The 23,300-nt window shown below is 48.9% G+C and overlaps 1 protein-coding gene across 1 annotated transcript; it reads left to right on the top strand.

Annotated features, from left to right (window-relative positions):
- The first annotated feature begins 1,242 nt into the window (after positions 1 to 1,242).
- Positions 1,243 to 1,986, top strand: LOC119431820 (uncharacterized protein K02A2.6-like). The gene has a single exon (XM_037699283.1). The coding sequence runs from the start codon at positions 1,243 to 1,245 to the stop codon at positions 1,984 to 1,986; it is 744 nt and encodes a 247-aa protein (XP_037555211.1).
- The last annotated feature ends 21,314 nt before the right edge of the window (positions 1,987 to 23,300 follow it).

Here is a 23,300-nt window from a genome sequence, read left to right as displayed (position 1 = left end):
AGCGGGTATGCTTTGGTCTGGCGTCTGCCCCACATCCTTTCAGCAGTTGATGTCAGAGATTCTCAAAGGGTGCTCCAGCGTTCTATTCTACATTGACGATATCATTGTATTCGGCAAGACCGAACAAGAGCACCTAACGAACTTGGCCGCTCTTCTCCGCCGCATCAAGGCAGTTGGACTCAAGCTCAATCACAAAGGCAACTTTTGCGTTGAATAATTCTCTTTCTTGGGTAACCGTGTCACTTCCAAGGGCATCTCACCGCTGCCAGAGAAAGTGGATTGAATCTTGGACACTCCCACCCCCATTGATGCCGCTGGTTTGTGATCATTTCTCACCCTAGTCGAGTACTACGCGAAGTTTGTTCCCTGCCCTGCTGGAGTCGTGAATCCGATGCGCGCACTGTTCCTCAAGAATCAACTCTTCATCTGGAGTGATGCTGTCGACGCTAGTTTTTAGAAGGTCAAGTTCCCGTTGTCATCTAGCAAAGTACTTCAGATTTTTGATCCCACTGTTCCGGTGGTTGTCTCTACGGATGGTTTTGACTGCGGCCTTGGCGCCGTTCTCCAACAAATGGATGGGTGCCAGCTACGCACAGTCGCCTTCGCATGTCGCACACTCTCCCCAACAGAGAGAAGTATGCAGTTGGTGAACGAGAAGCACTCACGTGCGTCTGGGCCTGCGAGCGTTGGCACACATATATCTGGGGACGGTGCTTGACACTTCGTACGGACAACCAAGCTTTGGTCTCCCTTCTGTCGTCTGAAGGCTCAGGAAGACACCTCCTTCGCATCGCACGCTGGTCAGGGTGTCTTCTGCGCTACAATTATATGGTGGAATACCGCGAGGGGTCAGAGAATCAAGTTGCGGATGCACTGTCCCGCCTTCCAGTGTCTGTTTCGCAGGAAGATGCTTCATTCAACAAAGTGGTCGTGTCTCTCATTGCTCCACTTTGCCTCCCTCAAGAATAGTTCCAGCAGTTCCTGCGTGAAGATGCAACCTTGGAGCAAGTCAAGGCTTACGTCGCATCATCTTGGCCTCCCCACAAGTCCATCCCGGGTGAACTTCAGCCATTCGTCACCGTGCGCGAAGAGCTGTCTGTGGTCGACGACCTGCTTTTGCGTGGGGAACGGCTCGTCGTTCCTCCTTCCCTTATCCCACAGGTCATTTCCACCACACACGAAGCCCACCCTGGGATAGTTCGCACCAAGGCGCGACTACGAGGGCGTTATTGGTGACCTGGCATGGACAAGCAAGTGGAAATTGCCATCCACAACTGCACAGTCTGCCAGGCTGCAGACAAGAGTGCCAAGACTGCAGTAACTCCGCTGCAACCTGTGCCCCTTCCAGAGCGTCCATGGCAGAAGGTCGTCATCGACATCGTCGGTCCCACTGAAAAAGCGCCGCACGATTGCAGGTTCGCTATCACCCTCGTAGGCTATTTCTCCAAGTTGCCTGAAGTACAGTTTTGCAGCCATTTGTCGACGCGCACAGTGACAGTCTTTCTGCTCTCAGTATTTTCTCGAGGGCGCTACCCCGACGAGATTGTGTGCGACAACGGCCCTCAGTTTTGTTCCCGAGAATTCAACCAGTTCCTGAAGGATTGTGCCATTCGCCTCTCGCACTCTTCGCTGTACTACCCCCAGGCGAATGGACTTGTAGGACGATTCAACCGTGTTTTCAAGAACTTAGTGCAGACAGCTTTGCTGGTGGATCGACCACTTCGCCCAGCGGTCATCGAATACATTGGCATCTACCGGTGCACACCACACGCGACCACGGGAGTCGCCCCGGCTATGTTGCTCCATAGAAGGCTGCCGAGAGCACGTCTGGACGTCGTTGGGCACCCGTCGTCTTCCTTCTTCAAGGACCCAGCTACCGAGCTTAGTCAACTGCGTCGTCGGGTGAAGCATAGGCAAGAGAGCGGACAGATCTTCTTCGAGCCGCGAAGAAGACCAACATCGCAGTTGGTGATTTCGTCCGGGTGAGGAACCTCTCCGTCACCTTCAAGGGAGACTCCTCGTTTGGCAGTCCCTGCAAAGGCCTGGGACAGCGCGGACAATCCTCTTTCTGCCTCGATGATGGCAGGACCTGGAATGCATCCAAGCTTGCCAAAATCCCTTCGAGTCCCCGTACTCTGCGTTCAAAGGAGACATGGAACGCGCCAGAGGCTAACACACCGAGGTTCCCGTCCCCGGGAAACCCTGAGCTACCAGCTGCTCCTGAGGCATTTCTAGCGGCGGCTGTGTCTCTGCCTGCTCCTGTGGCCACCCGTGCTGCTCTCGACCCTGGAGACACGCCCGAGCCACAAACAGGAGGTGCCTCTTATCTGCTGATGTGGCCAACCGCGCTACTCCCAACCTGGGCTCCCCTGAATCGTAACCCGGTCCGGCTCCTGTTCGCGTCCAACCGCTACGGTCAAGACAACCTCCGAAACGTTACGGCGACTATGTGTGCCAACTCCATTAATTTTTGTTTTTCTTGTATAGCCTATGTTGCTTTAAACATTTTGTACCGATAATTTTTGGGGAAGGGAATGGAGTTTTCAAGTGTCGCATATAGAATTGTAGTTGCTGCGGCTGACCGTTCAGTTTCTTTTTATTGCCTTATGTTTCTCTTATGAGAGCGACTTGTTAATATACAAAGCGCCGTGCAGTACAAACCCACTAACAGCTTACTAAAACATTGAAAGGCTAAGGGGGGAATATGTTGTGTTGTTAGTTTTGCTTTCGGTTTCGATATCCTGTCTGGAAACCCTGCGACCGTCTGTGGCGCTGTTGTTCCTATGAATATATTTGGCGGTCAGAAAATAAACGGGCATCATTCGTTGGGTTACGGCTGGTTGGATTTCGTATAATTAATAGCTAGGCACACCCAATAAATCGTTTTTAGTTTTTAGATAATACCTTGTGGAAAAGCTGGTTGAAGAAAACTTTGTTACCACTATATTAGGTATCAGGATGACTGTTTCAAGCAACAGCAACGCAAGGCTATTACAGTAAACACGTCGTGAGCCGCTTATAGAGGCGCCACTTATAGTCACCTAGCGGGCGCTTTCAAAAGGACAAGAAGAGACACGGACGAGCGCTTATACTTCAGTAACATGCACCAACTAGCCTAACAAAAAGTTCCGCTTCAAAAGCATGCCCGGGAGCACTACCAGAAGACAACTGTTTGGTGCGAGCATGACTAAAGTTCGCGACCGCGATTTCTCCTTTGTTCACGTGCCAGACTGCTTCTGCTGTGTGTAGCACGGCCCTCTACGAGAGCGGTCATGTAAGCCATGTTACCGGAGTCTGGGAAAACCCCGTTCACATACGTACCTGTGCGTCCCGCAAACAAGAGTAAGTTTGCCTAGTTACGGAGTCGAGGTTTGTTATGTAGCCGTTTCGTTTTGTTGACTAAGGCAATGTCTCGATCGTTTATTATTTTTTATTCTACTCTTTCTGCATTACTGTTTCTGTACCTGAATAATCAGCAGACATGTCTCACGCGACTTCACACGCAGCGACGCCGGCACACATTGTAGTGCTCTTGCTGCCGCTGAATACAAGTGACATCACCGAATAACCCTCGTGGAAATCACCACATGAAGTGTCATTGTGAAAGTGTTGATAGAAACGCGTACAATCGTCAGCAAGGTCGCCAAAAGCACGGGGGAATACAAGCGCGAACTGGGGATGCACCGTTGAGGCATCCCCAGTTCGTACCTCCACGAAGTGTGCTTCCCACTAGCGTTTTTTTTTCTATGTAAAGTTCTCTTAGTGGCTTGCTTAGAAATGTACAAAGCTAAAATGTTATCAACTTGTGGCCATTCGTTCCTCGAATGTTACGGAAAAGGGAAAGCCACACGATATAACTGAATACGTCCCAGCACCGGCGGAGGTATACAGATGGGCACTGGCGGCAAGGGCGGGCATCCTTGGCGGCGTAAACATCGCAAGCCTATGCCCCAAAATGTATTAACAAAAATTCAATTGATAACGAAATCCTCACAAGAAAGCACTCACCTGTGAAAGAAAGAAAGCACGCTGCGTGGTGAGTCTTCTCAGACAGCAGCAAGCTTCAATAACTTCACAAACATCACATGAATTTTTCTGTGAAAACCGAACATCAGCTCCATATGCAGCTGATAATAGCATTCCTCAGCCTGAGCTACCTCATTTCTAATCATTTTCGATTAAAAGAATCAAGTTGTTAAGGAAGTACTTGCCTGTAACCATTCTGATAAAACAGAGCGTGTATTAACCCCGCAACAAACGAGGCGCGGCGCAAACTTCATATTTAAACAAATCAACGACAGTTCTGCGTGACGCAAAGACCAAGAGCTCAACATTTGCGAAGCCACGCGCAAGATACACCCAATAACATGAACTGCGTGACCGTATCTATACATTACGTGAAAGCACTCCTTGCGTGAGAACATTTAGAGGTAATTCCTTCAGTGAGATCTTTTTTTTTTTCGAAATAACTTACCCACAGTTTTTATTAACTCACAAGCAAGCCTGTTATGTACGGAGACTGAATGTGAGCAGCTTTCTATAATTCTTATCTGCATAAATGGCCAAGCTACCATGTGACTTTGGATTGTCGCCATTAATCGGAAAGCCCACTTGGGCAAAATAAAGATCTGCGTGATGCACTACCCCAGGCAGGGCACTGTACAGAAACGTGTAATATCATGACGAAGTTTAATAATGTGCAAATCTAGCACTTGAGAAAATGCTTCGTTAAAAGATGCTTGCCTTGTACATCCACACAACTTCCGCAAATATGTGCATAGGTAATGGTGAACTATTAGGTGTACGCATGAACATCTTAGCTGTTTAACAATTTATTGCCTAGAATTTAATGTTGATCATATGATCTAAAACTAGAAACACCCTCTTGACTTGCGTCGTAACAGGGCACCGTGAATGGCTGCGACACAGTGCCTTGGATTAGAAAACGCCTCTCATTTACGTGCGGCTCGAGAGTCGCCTGCGGCATGGTATCGCATTGTTATCTTGCGTAATACCATATTTCCTACCATTCATATGTTGGCTAACAACAGCGCGCGTTTGCATACGAGACAGTTTCTAGATTTGGCGGCCGCATTTCGATGGGGGCGATATGCGAAAACACCCGTGTACTTAGATTTAGGTGCAGGTTAAAGAACCCCAGGTGGTCCAAATTTCCGGAGACCCCCACTACGGCGTGCCTCATAATCAGAACTGGTTTTGCCACGTAAAACCCCATAATCTAATTTTTTTTACCAAAAGATTTCAAAGTTATCGGCATTTGTATTTATGGAAAAACGGTGCTATCCGGACCACCATGCAGATTGTGTGTACCAATATTTAGCTTTTTTACTAGTTTACAATGCTAGACGGAAAATATCAGCAAAAGTTTGGTTGCGCTTACTACAGAAACATTCACTGAACTTCGTAGCATTGTAAATTGTAAAAAAACGAAATATTGATTTCTTCGAGTGATGTAAGGGTAGAAACATCTAGAAACATGGTAATATCTATATGCTGTCTTGTTTATGCGATTCAATACTGAATTTTACCACGGCTATGTCAGCTAGTATACCCCCCATGTAAATGATAATTGCGTCACAAGCACCACTTTCTGCATGGACTACCGAGCAGCAGCTTGGTAGTCCATGCTCCTGAGAAAAAAATTGTTAAGCCTGCTGTTATGGCAACGTTTTTGCTGATGCACGAGGGGGAGACGGCCATCCTGCTTGTCTGAAATGCGCTCGACGAGTGTGCGATTTTTTCGGCAGACGCAAGAGGAAACTAGCACGAGTTCGGTTTGCTGCGACAGTTTGCATCATTCTAAGAGTTGTCATTTTCAGCCTCTTCCTTTTTCTTTGTAATCACCATTTGCTTTTACGTGTGTGGTGCGTGTATTGAATAAGCGCCAGCAGCGCATCTGTGTTTGTTAAAGTTTTACCCTCTTCCGTTATGATACGTGAGTCAGCATGCCATAGCGCGTGGCTATGGTGTTTCGGCAAGACAATAACAGGTAGTGAAATGTGCTTTATATTGAAATTTTATTAGCAAGTTTTTTATAGCAAGAGATACAATACGCAAAACAATATTGCATACCTGAGTATTTCATCTACAGTACAAACTGCACATTCCATGGACACGCATCGATAAAACTTCTTGCAATTTTTGAATAGCAAAAGTGATGTTTCGTTACTTTGCATGAGACAATCCTGTCAACACAAATCGCTTGTCGGAACAGTTATCTGTGATTGTATTTGTGATTACTCATCAAAAAAATTATCATTAAGCAATAGCGGCACAAAGGCTGAAGACAGCTCATTTCGCATACCCTAACACAGACGAGGTGGAGTTGTGCGTGGTGGAGCTGTGGTCTGGAAACAAATTGAAGGAGGAGGAAGTAACTTTATTGAGTCCTGAGGAACCCCTCCCCACTCACTCTTTGTTTAGTGGTCGGCAGGGGTCGCGGGCCGCACCCACGTTGGGACGGGAAGCCCGTGAGCCTCCGCCCTTTGGTGAGCCCTCTGGACAGCCTGGAGCTGGGTCTGGTGGTCGTCGCTTCGCAGGGTGTCCTCCCAGTCTTCTTCTTTACGGAACATGGTGCCGCTTAACGCTGAGCATTGCCAGAGCATGTGCGCTAGCGAGCAGTATGATTCGCCACAATCCGGACATCGCCGCTCTACCTCTGGTGAATAAAGGCTCAGTCTGCCTCTCGAGGGGAACGACCCTGTCTGAAGCATTCTGAATATCGATGAGACTGTGGTCTAGTGAGTTTAGCGTGGGGGAGCGGGAAGGCCCTCTTCGACAGCTGATAGTGCGTTGTTATTTCGTTGAAGGTGAGCAGCGGGTCTCGGTGCTCCCCTCCCTCCCCACCACTTCGCTCGCTACGATCGCCGCGGTGCGTGAGTCCTCGCGCGCGGTCGTGCGCCAGCTCGTTGGCGTTGGGAAAGTCGGGGTGCACGTTGGTCCCCATGTGGGCCGGAAACAATTTGACGATGTGATGACCCGCGGCTCCCTCGTTGCCGAGGACAGCCGCCGCTTCCCGAGCCCGAGGCGAATGCTCTGGCCGCCGATCGCGAATCTGTGTACACGTAAAGACGTTCGGGGCCCCTCATTGCCATGGCTATTGCCACCTGCTCGGCCACTTCGGACGTTACTCCCTTGACCGATGCCGCGTTAATGATCGTCCCATCCCAGCGTATCGAGACGGCCGCGTACCGGTCGCTGCGCCCATACTGGGCCGCGTCTACAAATGCCGCCTGTCCCGGGCAGTTGGCGGTCGATTTCAGTAGTGCTCGGGCCCTCGCCTTTCGGCGCCCCTCGTTGAATTGCGGTTGGACGTTTCTCGGAAGCGGTTCAACCTTGAAAGTGCCCCTGACCGACGCGCTGAGCGCGACCTTGCGTGCGTTGCACTCTGCCTGTGCATTTATGCCTGCTTCTTCTAGGATGCGTCTGCCGGCCCTGGTGGTCGACAGCCGCACGACCTGTGCCTTGGTCTGTGCTTCGATGATTTCTGCTAGCGAGTTATGGACCCCTAACTGATCGAGCCGCTGTGTGCTTGTAGTAATCGGAAGACCTAGCACCCTTTTGATGCTCTTGCGCATCAGTGTATCTTGGCCGCGTCTCTCTTGGTCCATTTTACCGCCGAGGCTACGTAATGTACGTGACTCATGAGGAAGGCGTGGTAAAGTCTGATGAGACTGCTCTCGCTGAGCCCTCCCCTGCGGTTGCTCACCCTGCGGATCAGCCGGAGCATGTACTCCGTTTTGGACGTGAGTTTCATGACCGTTTGCGTGTTACCGCCTTTAGCCTCAATTAGCAGCCCCAGGATTCTTATAGAGTCCACTCTGGGGATCGGCTAGCCGTCGGTCGTATGTAATTTGATTGGGATTTGATCGATCGGCGTCAAATTCCTCATGCCCTGTTTCGAGGGCCTGTACAACAACAGTTCCGATTTGCTGGGTGACAGGCGGAGTCCCGTTTCCATCAGGTACTCTTCCGTTGTGTCCAGAGCCTCTTGGAGAGCCCGCTCGACATCTGCGTCGGACCCTCCCGTGCACCACACCGTAATGTCGTCTGCGTACAGGGCGTGATTGACATTGGTCACTTTCGTCAGTCGGTCCGAGAGCCCTTTCATGGCTAGATTGAATAATAGTGGGGAGAGCACCGCCCCTTGTGGGGTGCCCTTCGCACCCAGCGTGTACCAATCGGACGTGGCCTGTCCTATTTTGATCGTGGCCTTCCTGTCTCTGAGGAAGGAGCTTATGTAAGAGTGGAATTTCTGGCCGAGCCCCATCACCGAGATCGTTTCCAGCAGAAATCTGTGTTTGACCGTGTCGAACGCTTTCGTTAGGTCCAGGGCCAGTATGCTCCTGGTGTCTCTGGTCATGCCGTCGATTATATGCTTCTTGAGTAGTAGCATTACGTCCTGTGTGGAGAGGCCCGGTCTGAAGCCCACCATGTTGTGTGAGAAGAGGCCCTCTCTCTCTATGTACCGCGATACTCGGTTATGTATGGCATGTTCCGCTGTCTTGCCCACGCACGAGGTTAGCGATATCAGCCGCATGTTCTCCGGCGCAAGTGATTTACCGGGTTTTGGTATTAGTATGACCGAGTCCTCTTTCCAGACCTCGGGTAATCGTCCCGTTTCCCACGCTCTGTTGATTCCTTCAGTGAGCTTCTCGACCGACTTTCCGTCTAGGTTTCTCAACAGTTTGTTCGAGACCCCGTCCGGGCCCGTCGCCGAGCGTTCGTTGAGGCCTTGTAAGGCATCCCAAATTTCTGATTCCGTGACGGGCGCGTCGAGTTACGAGCGTAACTGACTGAGGTTCAGGTCCTCCAAAAGGGCCATAGCCCTGTCCTTAATTCTTTTACAGTAAGTTACGCTCGTGTATCAAGAACAGTACTGGGTTGTCTCTACAGCTGTTTTTTTCTGTGAAAACCCATAAGCTTGGCTTGCCGTTACGTTCCACCGTTTCGGAAAAAGTTACATGACAGTAAATTGTGGCAGGGTTCCTTCAAGAGCACCTCGCCAATTTAGAGTTAGCAGATCCGTATTTGGTGCCTAATTCTACTGCTTTGGTACGCTACCTAGAGAAGGAAAACCCAGGCGGGTGCAAAGCTTTCAGCCTAGATGTTGAGGATTTGTTTTATGCAATACCGCAGGGCGAATTATGGTAGCAGTAAAAGAGTGCATTACTGAGTTTAATGATGAACATTGCTTTGCCATGCAGTGTGGCGTTTCCCTTGAGACTTTTTTGGAATTACTGGGCATGTATTTGTCGTCCACATATGTTTGCTGGCGAGGGCAGCAATACCTCCAGAAATCCGGGGTGTGCATAGGCTCTAGGGTGGCCCCTACCCTCAGCAACATCTTCCTTGCTAAAGTGGATAGGGCTGTTCATACAACAGTCTGTAGTATTGCTTCCCGTGTCTTTCGTTATGTCGACGATTACCTGATTTTTGTAGATGGAAGTAGGCTTGAGGAACTGTCTCTTCAAGTAAAGGAAGTTTTTTGTAGGTCGAGACTAGGCCTCAATTTTACAACAGAACTTCCCCACGAAAATGAATTGCAATTTCTGGACATACGTCTGCGTGTTGAGGTATTCCAAACATATTGGTTTTATCGACCAAGGTCCCATAAGTCCCCCCTCAATTTTTCCTCCAGGCATTCGAAGATTGTAAAGAGTGGAATTGCCTTGTCGTGCATAGATGCAGCGCTACAGAAGTCATGACCCCACGTAGTAACGGAAAGTATCAGTTTCCAAGTGACTAGGCTGACGAATGCTGGGTACCCAAAATCTGTAATTGGAGCAACATGTGAGAAACTAGTAAGGAAAGTTAAAAGTAGTGGTGTGCACTCACCCCGCACTAATAAAGAAAAAAGAGCGTTTGCTGTGATTCCGTACCAGCACAAAGTTGCACACAATTTGAAGAATGTAGCGCATCGGTATGGGGTCAGCGTCGTATTCTCAGCCCCTCAGAAAATGTCGCGTTTATGTGCTAGAGTAATGAATGTAATTGACAGGTCATCTAACCACAGCCCTTTTGTCTGCAAGATTGAGCACAAGAAAGGGTCAACCATTGTCCCCTGTGCCTGCGCAGTTGTGTATGAATTTCCTTTTTCTTGTGGGTGTGTATACATCCGCCAGACGGCTAGGTGTATTAACGTTCGGCTGAAAGAACATAAAACAAACAGCACTTCAGATGGTTATTCCCACGTGGCTAAGCATTGTAATGACTGTAAAAAACTAAACAAGGAAACTTGCCTCCCACTTCTTAAACAAACTAGAATTTTGTACCGTCATAGGGACCGTAATACTAGGGAACTGTTTGAGGCATTTAAGATAAAAACTACACGTGGGTGTGTAAGCGAACCTTCGGTGTCACTAGCTGATTGCGAGATGGCGTTTTTAGATGCTACTGTGTGACGTCAACGTATCCATTGTTGGATTGCCAATCAGATGTGTTCATTCTTCTCTGTATATATGTCATTTTCACCCATTAAACATTCAGTTGCGAGTCTGCGCACGTCTTGTCTGCCTCGTCCTTGTCAGTGTGAGTTAGCGCAGTAAACAAATTTATACTATGTAAAGATGATTTTACTTGATAGTAAAAACCTATGAAACGGGCTTGAAATAAGCAGGCTGTTTATTCCTTGGAAATTGGCGCGAGTGGTAATTTTACAAGAGCTTAGCAACAGCTCTGTACATCGAGCTAAAAAGCAAAATATCTAAACGTGTTACAGTACGTGAATCTTACTGTTATGCGTCAATATCTCAGTACGTTCTCTGCTGAGGACCTCCCACCACGTTAAAGTCAAATGCAATTGTCCAATTCGCTCTGAACTTGCGTATATCATTGTTTCTCATATCATTTGTTGCAAGTGCAAAAATTTGCATGGGTGCACTGTTGTCTTTTCGAGTTAAAAAGACACTTTGAGATATTATTCAGCAGTATTCGACACCTTCTATTGAAACGTTTATAGAGTGCAAATATAGAGCCATTCTATACACAGGCCGCACGGTCGCTTCTTTAAGCGTCCTATAAACGTTCCTCTATAGAATTCAGTGCATATGTGAATACACACACTATAGAACGCTTATAGAGTGGGAATGGAATGCCAGTCTATAGGCAGCCACAATAGAAGTGCTACAAACATTCCATAACATTCTTCTATAGAATTTAATACATATGATGTCAATACACCCTCCATACACGGTGTTTCACGTAACTTGAGCCAAACTTTAAAAATATGCAAATGCTACGTAGCTGGACCGAACTAACCAAACCAAGGTAATGTTGTTAGCCGTCGCTTGGAGATACTGACATAATTTTTGCATTCCGCCTAATTAGATAAATAATTTTAAATAATTAATCAACTTCTGAAATATTGCCGCGCGACTGGCCGCTCGAGGCACTTTGCGTGTATTCGTGGGATTCTTTCACACTCGGAACAACACTTTTATGCAGCACGTATTGAGCAACAGAAATATGTGTCGCGAGTATTTCATGTTGCTCTGCAATTTTCTCATTGATAATTTTCATCTAATTATAATATTTGAGAAGTTCAATAATTAATTAGGACTAATTATGGAATTAGGCGGAATTAATGTAAAAATAATTTGAGCATCTGAGGGCGACGGCAAACATTACCTTGGTTCTGTTCTGCTACGTTGCATTTGCATATTTTTTTATGTTTGGCACAAGGTAAGTAAAACACACTGAAGAATGCTTAAAGAGCGCGAATAGAGAGCCGCTCTATAGACAGACCACATTAGAAGTGCTAGAAATTTTCTATAAACATTCTTCTATAGAATTTAGTACATACGATGTAAATGCAACCTCTATAGACCTTTTACAGAGGGCGAATGGAGAGCCAGTCTATATACAGGCCACATTAGAAATGTTAAAAACGTTCTATAAGCATTCTTCTATAGAATTCAGTACATATGATGTCGACACACCCTCTATAGAACGTTTATAGAGAGCGAATGGAGAGCCTGTCTATAGACAGGTCACATTAGAAGTGCAAAAAAACTTTCTATAAACGTTCTTCTATAGAATTTAGTACGTAAGATATCAATACACCCTTTATAGAACATTTGTAGAGGGCTAATTGAGAGCCAGTCTATAGACAGGCCGCATTAGAAGTGATAAAAACGCTCTATAATTGTTCCTCTATAGAATTTAGTACATAAGATATCCAAGCGAATCAAGCCAAGCGAATCAAGAATAGCGAAACGGTAGTCATCGTTTTCGACGGCTACAGGGTCCCCAACTTCGTTTTCTACGGCTCGGCGCTAGTCAAGTGCTCCTTGTACCTCAGGCAGCACGACTGCTGCTATGCCTGCGGTAGACTAGGCCACAGAGCCGACGTCTGCCCAACGCCGGAGAACAAACTATGCAGGAAATGTGGGGCCAACAACCGAGACAAAAACCACACCTGCTCGCCTACTTGCGGCCTCTGCGGGGGCCCCCACGCCACAGCGGACAAGATTTTCAAGCAAAGATTCCAACTCCCGTACATCGTTCGACGGAGGAGAAGGGAAAGAAATGCGGAATCCAGGAATCGAGACCCGTCAACAGCATTCGAGATGCGCAGCATAATCGAGTCAATGCGAGCCGAAATAGCAGAGCTCAGCCCGAGCCCGAGCCCGAGCGATCACAGACAACGTTTCAAAACCATCATCACTAGGGCAACGAAACTCGCCGGAAACTCTCCACTGGTTGTGGCCGGCGATTTCAACGCACCCTTTCACGCTTGGAACTACCCGCACGATACGGTCAAGGGCAGAAGCCTGTGGCAGGAGGCGGGAGATGCGGGACTTTTTCTAATGACGGACCCAGCCTTTCCCACCAGACGCGGCATCTCCTCGACCAAGGACTCTGTCCCGGATCTCGCCTTTGTTAAAAACGCTGGCTCAGCCGTGTGGTCGAATCTGCTCATAGACCTCGGTAGCGATCATTACATCACGGCCACCAGCCTACAAGTGGAGCAGAAAAGAAAAAAGGCCTTCTCGGTCCCTGACTGGGACAAATTCCGTGAGGTTCGCAAGGTCCGCGCCGCCCGTGGAGAAAAGCCCGAGAGCCTCGCCCAGTGGTCCGAACTAATTCTGCAAGACGTCTGCTCCACCACCAAAATCATAGAAACGGATCTGCAGACAGACAAAATGAATAGCAGGCTAGCACACCTACTCGAGGCCAAGCAATCAATCCTCGAGAGGTGGAAAAGCCAACGCTTGAATCGCAAGCTCAGGAAAAAGATAGCCGAGATCAACAAACAGATAGAGGAGCACTGCCAAGCCTTGTCTAGGCAGCAATGGGACGAAATTTGCAATTCCATCGACGGGCAGATGCGCACGGGAGGGAAGTGGAATCTTCTGAAACATTTGCTCGACGACTCGGGCACCAAATCAAACCAGAGAAGTGTCCTCGCTAAAGCGCTACACGAAGCCAAGAAGTCGTCTTCCGAAGCAGAAGTGCTGGAGACGCTAACTAAGAAGTACCTGCCACTCAAAACTGTGGCCGATGAGGCGCCGTACCCAGTATACAAAGGGAAGCCGAACTCCGTGCTGGACGAGCCTTTCCAAGTCAGTGAAATCCGCCGCGCCCTACATGACCTCAATGGTAGGTCGGCACCCGGCCCTGATCACATTAACAACAAGGCTCTCAGAAACCTAGAGGACGAATCAGTCGAGTTTCTCACAAATGAGATAAATCGCATTTGGGAGGAGGGAATTGTACCGGAACAATGGAAAGTGGCGAAGGTCATACTCATCCCAAAGCCCGGTAAACCGCCGAGCTTGGACAACCTCCGCCCCATCTCACTGACATCATGTGTAGGGAAGGTGGCCGAACACGCCATCCATAACAGAATTGCCGAGTATATCGAGACCAACGACCTTTTCCCTCACAACATGATAGGTTTCAGGCCAGGCCTCTCCACCCAGGACGCCATGAAGCTTATCAAGGTCCAAATCCTGGAACGCTGCACTCGGGACACGAGAGCCATCCTTGGTTTGGACCTGGAGAAGGCCTTTGATAACATCCGTCACGAGTTCCTTCTCGACGCCATCTCCAAACTCGACCTGGGCTCTTCCTTCCATGCCTTCGTCAAGTCTTTCTTGAGCAAACGATGCGCCATCCTCAAGGCTGGAGATTTGGAATCAGAGAAAATGGAGCTGAGTGGAAGAGGCACCCCCCAGGGGTCAGTCATCTCACCGCTCCTCTTCAACATCGCAATGGTCGACCTCTCGAGATACTTAGGCAAGATCCAGGGCATCGGTCACACGATCTACGCGGACGACATCACTGTCTGGTGCGCGGGAGGCAGTGACGGACAAGTCGAAGCCGCTCTCCAGGAAGCTGTCGACACTACAGAGCGCTTTCTAACAGACACGGGACTCCGGTGCTCCCCAAAGAAATCGGAACTCCTTCTCTACAGTCCCACTAGAAAGGGCCGCAAGCCACAGAACTGGAAACCCCCCACCTAAATTGACATTAATCTCTACATCAAGTCCGGAGATCTGATTCCCAAAGTCGCGTCCATTAGAATCTTGGGAATGACACTCGAAGGGGCGGGCACAAATAGCATCACCATTCACAAACTAGCAAAGAAGACGGATAGCGTCATCGGTCTAATCAAGCGGGTAGCTAACAGAAGGAGAGGCCTGAGTGAAGAGAATCTGATAAGGCTAGTCCACGCTTTCTTGTTATGCCATTTCACGTACGTAGCGGCCATGCACGTATGGAAGAGGGCCGAGCGAGACAAACTAAATGCCATGATAAGGAGGGGGATCAAGAGCGCGCTCGGACTACCAAACTACACACGCACCGACCGACTTCTGCAGTTGGGTATTCATAATACACTAGAAGAAATTGCAGAAGCACAAGAAAGGGCACAGATTCTCAGACTCTCCGGCACCACGGCGGGCAGACGACTCCTAACAGAGATGGGCGTCCCCTCGGCTAAAGTAAAAGACTCCTACCAGGGCCTTCCGAAAGAGCAGAAAGACCACATCATCATATCCCCCGCCCCACGCAATATGCATCCCCAGCGCAACGTGGAAAGAAGGAAGGCCAGGGCCGTGGCGCTCCTACGCCGGGCGACAGAACTCCCTGGCGGCAGCTGCTTCGTTGACGCGGCCCAATATGGCAACAGCAAAAATTTCGCAGTAGTGTCCATCAACCACAAGGGTTCGACCGTTAACGCAGCTTCGGTACGAAGCACGTCGTCATGTGCGGCCGAGCAAGTGGCCATTGCCTTGGCCCTCCTGGACGAGAAACATGCCAACATCTTCAGCGACTCCAGGGCAGCCATCCGCGCCTTCAGCGTTGGCGCCGTGTGTAAAGAAGCCTGTTGCATCCTCGACGGTAAAAGCATTGCCACCCACACTCTCACGTGGTTCCCCGCTCACATGGGATCCATCATGGGAGGCCCCACAAACCTCAACGAGCTGGCCCACTCCAAGGCGCGAGGTCTCACTTTCCGCGACCATGGAGAACTCCCCGGCCAGCCAGGAGTGGTGGAGAACAGAGATCAACCGACAACATACAATGAAATTACGCAGTACTTTTATCTCGGCAGGAGAGACTTTCCCCTTCCTCACAAGAAGTTAAATAGAGCGCAGGCATTGACCCTCAGATTATTGCAAACAGGCTCGTATCCCAGCCCGGCTTTATTACACAAGCTTTATCCCGACACTTATGCCAGTAGTTCTTGCAGGCACTGCAATGACTTCGCTAGCTTAGACCATATGCTCTGGCGTTGCCCCTCGTTACGAGGCACGGAACAAATAAATGAGGACAAGTGGCTCTCCGCTATCAAGAGCCCCGATGCCGGGGCGCAACTATGGGCTGTCCAGAGGGCCCACGATGCGGCGGTCGGGCATGGCCTGACTGTCCCAACGTGGGAGCGGCCCGCTGCGCGCTGAGTCGCGTACCTCAGGACGTTCATTAAAGTTTTCCATCCATCCATCCAAGATATCAATACACCCTCTATAGAACATTTAGAGAAATCTAATGGAGAGCCATTCTATAGAGAGGTCACGTTAGAAGTTCTAAAGACGTTGTTTAAAAAATACTTTATAGAATTCAGTACATAAAACGTCAATACACCCTCTATTGCACTTTTATTGTGTGTGAAATGACATGTTTCTATAGACAGGTTGCTTTAGACTTCGTATAGAGATTCTATGCAGACGACTCTATACAGCGCGAGTTCCTATAGAGTTCCTTTTCACTTCATAGGAACTCATTAGGGGTTCTAAAAGAACTCTAAATTCATTTTCCTAAGGGCTTTTCCTTGTGTAAAATCCTATTGATTGCCAATCTCTGATTACCTTTGGATTGCCTGTCGTCTAACAGTTTCTTTAGCAGGTTCCATTTGCCTCCGGCTCTCATTTTTCGGTCTACCGACGCGCACACCTCGTTCCACTGTTGCTTGGAAAGCTAGATCGAGTGCGCTTCGATTTCCCTGTTTAGTGCATCTATTTTCTTTCGCAGTCTGCGATTAAGTCTTTGCGTTTTCCACCTGGCCGTGATGGAATTCTTTGCCTCTAATAGGTGTGACAATCTCGCGTCCATCCTTTCCACGTTCAGTTCGGTTTGGACGACCCTCGTCGCGGTGCTAACGTCCTCTTTGAGCCTTCGAAAGAGGCTGTCTAGGTCCGCGTATTCGCTTGTGTCTTCCTTCCTTATTTTGCGGAAGGCATCCCAGTCGGTGACCTTAAATTATCTCGGTGGTGCCGCCCTGATGGGGATCGTCACCACCAGAATGTAGTGGTCGCTGCCGAGGTTCTCGTGCAGGTTGCGCCATTCGGCCCCTCGCACGTTTTTGACGAAGGTCAGGTCGGGCGTCGTATCCCGCGCCACCGACGTGCCTAGTCGAGTCGGATAGCGGGGGTCCGTTACCAGCTCTAGCGAGCACTTAGTGACTGCCTCCAATAGCCTCTCTCCCTTGGGCATTGGCCTTGAGTAACCCCAGGGTTCGTGGGGCGCGTTAAAATCTCCAGCCACTAATAGTGGGGCCCCCCTGGCCATTGAGGTCGCCTTCGTTATTATCGATGCGAACGACTGTCTGTGGTCAGAGGGCGAGCTGTAGACGTTCACTACGAATGCGCTGTTTTTCAGCCAACCATTCGGTATGATTTCGACCGCGGTTGCCTCCACTTTCACGTTGCCCAATTTCAAATCTCGTTCCTGGAAAGAGCATTTGCTCGCGACGAGGGTCGCCACTCCGCGTTTACCCTGTTCGAATTTCGACGAGCCGACCCGGTATCCGGGCAGGGTCGCCTCGCTACCCAAAGTTTCTTGTAAGATTATGACGTGCGGTTTGTCCGCCTGTGAAGCAAGGAACTGCAGCAGCGGAGCCTTGCGCTTTTTGAAGCTAGCGCAATTCCACTGCCACGCGACCAGCTCTCTAGTTGTGTTGTTCGCCTTGATTGACACCTTGGATTTGTTTAGCACCTGCAGCTGCCATGTGTGCTTCGATACGTGTCACTCTTGTCGCGAGCGCTACCATGCTTTCCGCTAGTTGCTGGACCATTAGCTGCAAATAGCTAATCGACTGCTGATTTCCCAATAGGATGCTACTGGACTCGGGTTCCGCCTGGTTTCCCTCCTCCGTCAGAGGAGGGGCCCTGCGTTTGACCGAGCGAACCGACTGCTCCCCTTGTGGGGTCGGTGTATTTTGCGACACCTGCTGCTCCTGTTGTTCGACTAGCTGAGGAGTGGAACCTTGATTCCGAAACGATTCGAAATCCGCCCTCATTTGCTGAATCTCCGCCTTGAGGCGCGCGTTTTCTTCCGCAAGTTGAGCTATTCTAGAGTCTTCCCTGTTATGCTTTGGCAATGTTACCTGCGTTATCTTTGGTTGTGGTTTCGGCTGCGGCTTTAGCTTGACCCGGTCCGCCCAGGTCGGCCCCTCTTGTATGCGTACTTGGGAGCCAGAGCGCCCCCTGGAGCGGGAGCGACCTCTCGATCGGCTGCGCTGTCGTCGTGTCGGCGTTGTCGAACGTCCCCGTCGGGGGGCGCTTGGTACGCTGGAACCGCGTGATCTGCAGCTCTCCAGCCGTTGTGGCTGACTTGGCAGCTGCGGTTTCTTCGCCTTTCTGCGTCGGCGCCTCCTGCGCCGCACGACGTAAGGGACTTGGTATCGTTGCTTGCACTTGCCGTCCGCCGTCGGGTGTGGGCCCCCGCAGAGGGCGCACTTGGGCGAGCACTGGTGGTCTTCGGCCGGGTCGTTGCCTCCGCAGCCGCGGCACCTCTTCTTGTCAGGATTTGGGCAGACTTCGACTCTGTGGCCCAAGTCACTACACCCGTAGCACACGTCGTTCTGCCGCCTGTATAGCGTGCAGCGTATTAGGCTTACGCCACACATGACATAGTCCGGCACTTTCATGCCGTCGAAGAGCACTACCACCGTCGGGGTGTTTTTGATCCGCTTGGCTTCCAAGACCTTGGGATTTCTTTGGTTCACGATCATGGCCTGAAGCTGGGCCTCGTTGATTTGAAGTCACAAGTTTTATGGTTACACACAACGCAATTCCAGGAACAAATTTCAGCACTCTTTCCGCAAAACAGTGCTTTTAGTTCGTTTACGTCAACTCTTATTAAATTTTGTTATGGGATTTATGCTAAAAATATGCCACAAAAGCTCAACAATCCAAATTCTCATTTTAACTGCTACTATGTTGAAGTAACAGGTGTGGTAATGCTGCTTTCTGAACAGCTGTCTGAAAACACTGATCTGTTTCTTGCAGCTAAATTATCTTGATCCCCTGGATTTCTTATTCACTTCTCAATAAGGCACTGACGGATTAGTTTGTTCAACCTCTTTGTGATGATGATTGTTAGAGTTTACTGGCGCAAGGGCCAGATGTGGCAAAAGAGCGCCAAGGCGATGATAATGGCTTGTCAGTGGTACATGAATAGTGAATTATAAGGTGTGGATAAAACAGATGTGGCATAGCTGTAAATGGGCCTAAAAATAGTCGCTGTGAAGTGCGTAAAATCTATAGGTAATAAGATTATGGCATGGCAATAACTGATGAAGTGTGCTATGAACACGAGAGATGCATTGTGAAAGAATGATCATATACTAAAATATGTCACAGGCGAAAATTTTCAAGAAGTACTACTGCCTTAACAGAACCCATGAAATGCAAGGGCCTGGAAGCATGTGCTATACTGAACTACTATCACGGCGGCAGCCTCAGGAGAGAGGATGCGCTACGTATTTATTGGGCTTATGACATGTAGGACCACATCATTGAAGAAAGCGAGGACTGCTTTGGTATTAAAAAGTGGTTCTTTACCAAGAAACATAGCGGGATGGAGAGGGGCACAATAGTGGTATGCGAGAGGAAAATGTTTCTTCCTCTCTCCCTCTCTCTCTCGGCTTCCCGACACTCCAGGCGGACGTGGAGGACAGTGAGCCACTCGCCACATCTACCACAGGTTGGAGGATCATTGCCATTCAATAGAAAATTGTATCATATGTGTGTCCTATTCTGAGACGACAGAATAGGACATCAGTTAGCCATGTTTTCGATGCAGAGGGCCAGAAACCTAACTGTGGCTTAATCAAGCGAAGGTTATTATTTGTTCCCGCATCCCACAAGCATTACCAGTGGCTTCGCATTTTCTTACGCGAGAAGGGTTTCAAATCTGTTACAGGGACAGCAGCTGCAGGATTAATAGCATGCGATGTTATTGACGTGACCATTTGCTCGGAAAGAACATTGCCCTCGATGCCTCTATGCCTAGGCACCCAGCATATTATGACTTGTTTAGATGCATAAACAGAGCAGATCAGTGAATAGAGGTTGATAATTACAGGGTGTTCATGTGTTTGCAGCATTATTAACGCTTTAACAACGCTTAAAGAGTCGGTAAATATTACAGCCTTTTGAAGTTTCAGCCTATCAATGTGTTTCACCGCCGATAGTACTGCACAGGCCTCTGCCGTAAAGATACTTGCTTGGGGATAGAGTACATCGGATTCCGAGAACGACGGACCGACTGCCGCATAGGAAACGCCAGCATGTGACTTTGATGCGTTGGTGTAAAATTCAGTGCAAGAGTACTTCGACTTTAGTTCTATAAAGTGCATTTGAATGTGTTCATCTGGTGCGTGTTTTGTGACTTCAATAAACGATGTGTCACATTCTACTAGCTGCCACTGCCATGGCGGTAGCAGCTTCGCTGGAGGCATTAGGAGATGTTCAAGTAGTGGAGCACCCATTTCTTCACTGAGCTTTCTCGCACGTAACGAGAAGGGCTGCTTCGCTGTTGGTCAATTATTAAATAATGTGGCACATGTGGTATCGTTTATGGTAGAATAGGTAGGATGTGTAGGGTTTGAATTTGTTTTCAGGAAATATGTAAAACTGTCATAAGACGTATGAAGGTGGAGCGACCACACGTTTACTTCTATATAAAGGCTTTCTGCGGGGCTTGTCCTGAAGGCCCCGGTCGCGAGTCGGATTCCCAAATGGTGAACGGGATCCAACATCTCTAAGGCACTCGGTGCAGCAGACTGATAAACTATCGCGCCATAGTCAAGTCGTGAGCAGACAAGGCACCTATACAAGTTCAAAATGCATTTCCTGTCACTACACCATGTTGTACGCGACAGCCCCTTCAATGAGTTCATTGTTTTCAAGCACTTAACCTTCAAGTATTTAATGTGAGGAATGAATGTGAGTTTCGAGTCCTATAGGATGCCGAGAAACTTGTGTTCTGCGCTTGCAGGTAATGTGGTACTAGAGAGCTCAAAAGCAGGGTCTGGTACGATTCCTCTTTTATTAGTGAAAAGGACGCATGTGCTTTTCTGTGGGCTCAACCTGAAACCGTTTTGATCAGCCCATTCAGCCACTTTATTTAAGCCACGCTGGGCATGTCGTTCACAGACAGCAAAGTTGCACGATTTAAAACCAATCTGCACACCATCTACATATACAGAGCAGAACATTGTTCGTGGGATAGCCTTCCGTAGAGAGTTCATTTTGGCAATAAACAGTGTACATCTAAGCACACCACCTTGCGGGACACCAGTTTCCTGGGTGAAAGACCTCGACAAGGCCTGGCCCACCATTGCACGAAAGGTACGGTTAGAAAGGTACCTTTCGATAGTACTCAACATGTCGCCGCAGACACCCATAGCGGAAAGGTCTCGGATAATACCGAAGCGCCATGTGGTGTCATACGCTTTCTCTAAGTCAAGGAATACAGAGAGAAAAACTGTTTGCGCATAAAGGCATCCCTTTGATTGACTCAATGTGGTCAAGGTGGTCTGTAGTCGACCTACCTTCTCGGAAGCCACATGAGTAAGGATCTAGTATTCTGTTGCTTTCTAGGACAAAGACTAGGCGCCGGTTTATCATCTTTTCGAACAGCTTGCACAGACATCTTGTCAAAGCAATGGGTCTGTAGCTACTAGGTAAGGACGGGTCCTTGCCCTGTTTAAGTATGGGGATTACTATAGCTTTTTTCCAAGAAGATGGAATGTAACCAGCAGCCCACATGGCATTAACAATAGACAGGAGTGTCTTTTGTGTTTCAGAGTGTAGGTACTTGATAATTTCATACATGCTTCAGTCAGCACCTGGTACCGAGCCGTTGCAACAAGCGAGAGAAGCTTTAAGTTCAGCTAAACTAAACGGGCAGTTGTAATCTTCATTTTGGGCACATTCCCGAATGAGGGGCTGTCGCTCTGCGCGCTCTTTGAACCTCAGGAATATTGGTGATTAATAAGATGCACTGCAGACATATTCAGAGTGTTCGCCCACACAATCTGCCTGATCCTCCAGGCCATCTCCTTGGCTACTTAATAAGGGTGGCGGGTTCGTCTGACGACGCTTTAATTTATTCACCCTATTCCATACTTTTGCCTCGTCTGTGTAAGAATTTATACCAGAATTGTACCTATCCCAACTCTCTATCTTTGCACTTCAACGTGTCCTTCTGCCTTGCGATTTAACCTGTTTGAAATTATTAAGGTTTTCGGCAGTAGGAGAATCGCGAAGCAATCCGCAAGCTTTGTTTTGATTTTAGCGCGCTTTCCGACATTCTTCGTTCCACGAAGGAATGCGGCACTTCTTAACCAGTCCGTTACTTTGTTTAACACATTTCGTGGCAGCGTCAATAATAAAACCTGTTATATATGTTACGGCGTCGTCTACGTTAAAAGAAACAATGTCATCATGGCCTAAGTGTGTCGACTCTCGTAACAGTTCCCAGTTGGCCGAGTCTACGTTCCAAGCATCCATTTTGTTTCGTTGACTGTAACATATGTGGGAAGTGGTCGCTTCCATAGGGGTTCTTGAGAACCGCCAACACCAGGTATGGCATTAGTGGGCTCGACACTATGCTTAAGTCTATGGACGAGTATGTGTTATGTGTAACGCTGTAGTATGTAGGTTCTTTCTTGTTCAATAAACATTCACCTGAAGAAAACAGGAAATTTTCAATAAGGTGCCCTCGCGAATAACAACGAGAGTCGCCCCACAGGGGGCTACGAGCGTTTAGATCCCCAACGACTATGTATAGCAGATGAAGTTCATCGATGAAGCTCTGAAACTGTGCTTTGGAAAGCTGATAGGAAGGGGGGATGCAGATGGAGCTAATTGTGACTAGCTTACCAAACAACAATGCTCGGACACCAACTGCCTCAAGGGACGTTCGGGGGCTTAATTGCTGACATGCAACGCCCTTATCGACCATTACGGCCACACCTCCCGACGAGGCGAGAGCGTCGTCACGGTCTTTGCGGAAAGTGACATATTGCCTTAGAAAGTTCGTCTGTGTTATTTTAGGTGTGCTTCTTGTACACACATCACCTTTGGACTGAATTTGCGGAGGAGCTCTTTAACGTCGTCAAGATTGTGGAGAAGTCCTCTCACGCTCCATGGTAATACTTGGGTATCCATAATGGAAGAGAAGTTAGTGATGTGTTAAGAAGGATAGAAGAAGTTAGTTGTCGAGACCTTTCCAGGCCCCGTGATGCGGAGTTTTCCTTTCTTCCCGACGCGCTCGAAGGAGCTGCGCCATTCTTTGGGCGTCTGAGACGCCGGTGTTTTGCTTGTATCCATCACCTCGTCTGAGGCGGTGGATAGTGCCCGCTCAGCGGGGACTAGTGCCCGCCCCAGGGTGTGCTGGCCCTCCTTGGCAGGGAGCGGAACAGCATTGGCTGCTCCAGCCCGGGGGATGTGACCGTGTGATCTGATGGCGTGACCACCATCACACTCCGTGTGACTTGCACGGCCGCCAAATGATGTGCCGCTGCCCCCCGGCTCGCAACA

The sequence above is a fragment of the Dermacentor silvarum genome, chromosome 10, assembly GCF_013339745.2.
Source record: "Dermacentor silvarum isolate Dsil-2018 chromosome 10, BIME_Dsil_1.4, whole genome shotgun sequence".
NCBI lineage: Eukaryota > Metazoa > Arthropoda > Arachnida > Ixodida > Ixodidae > Dermacentor > Dermacentor silvarum.
This window is presented reverse-complemented; position numbering and strand designations above follow the sequence as displayed.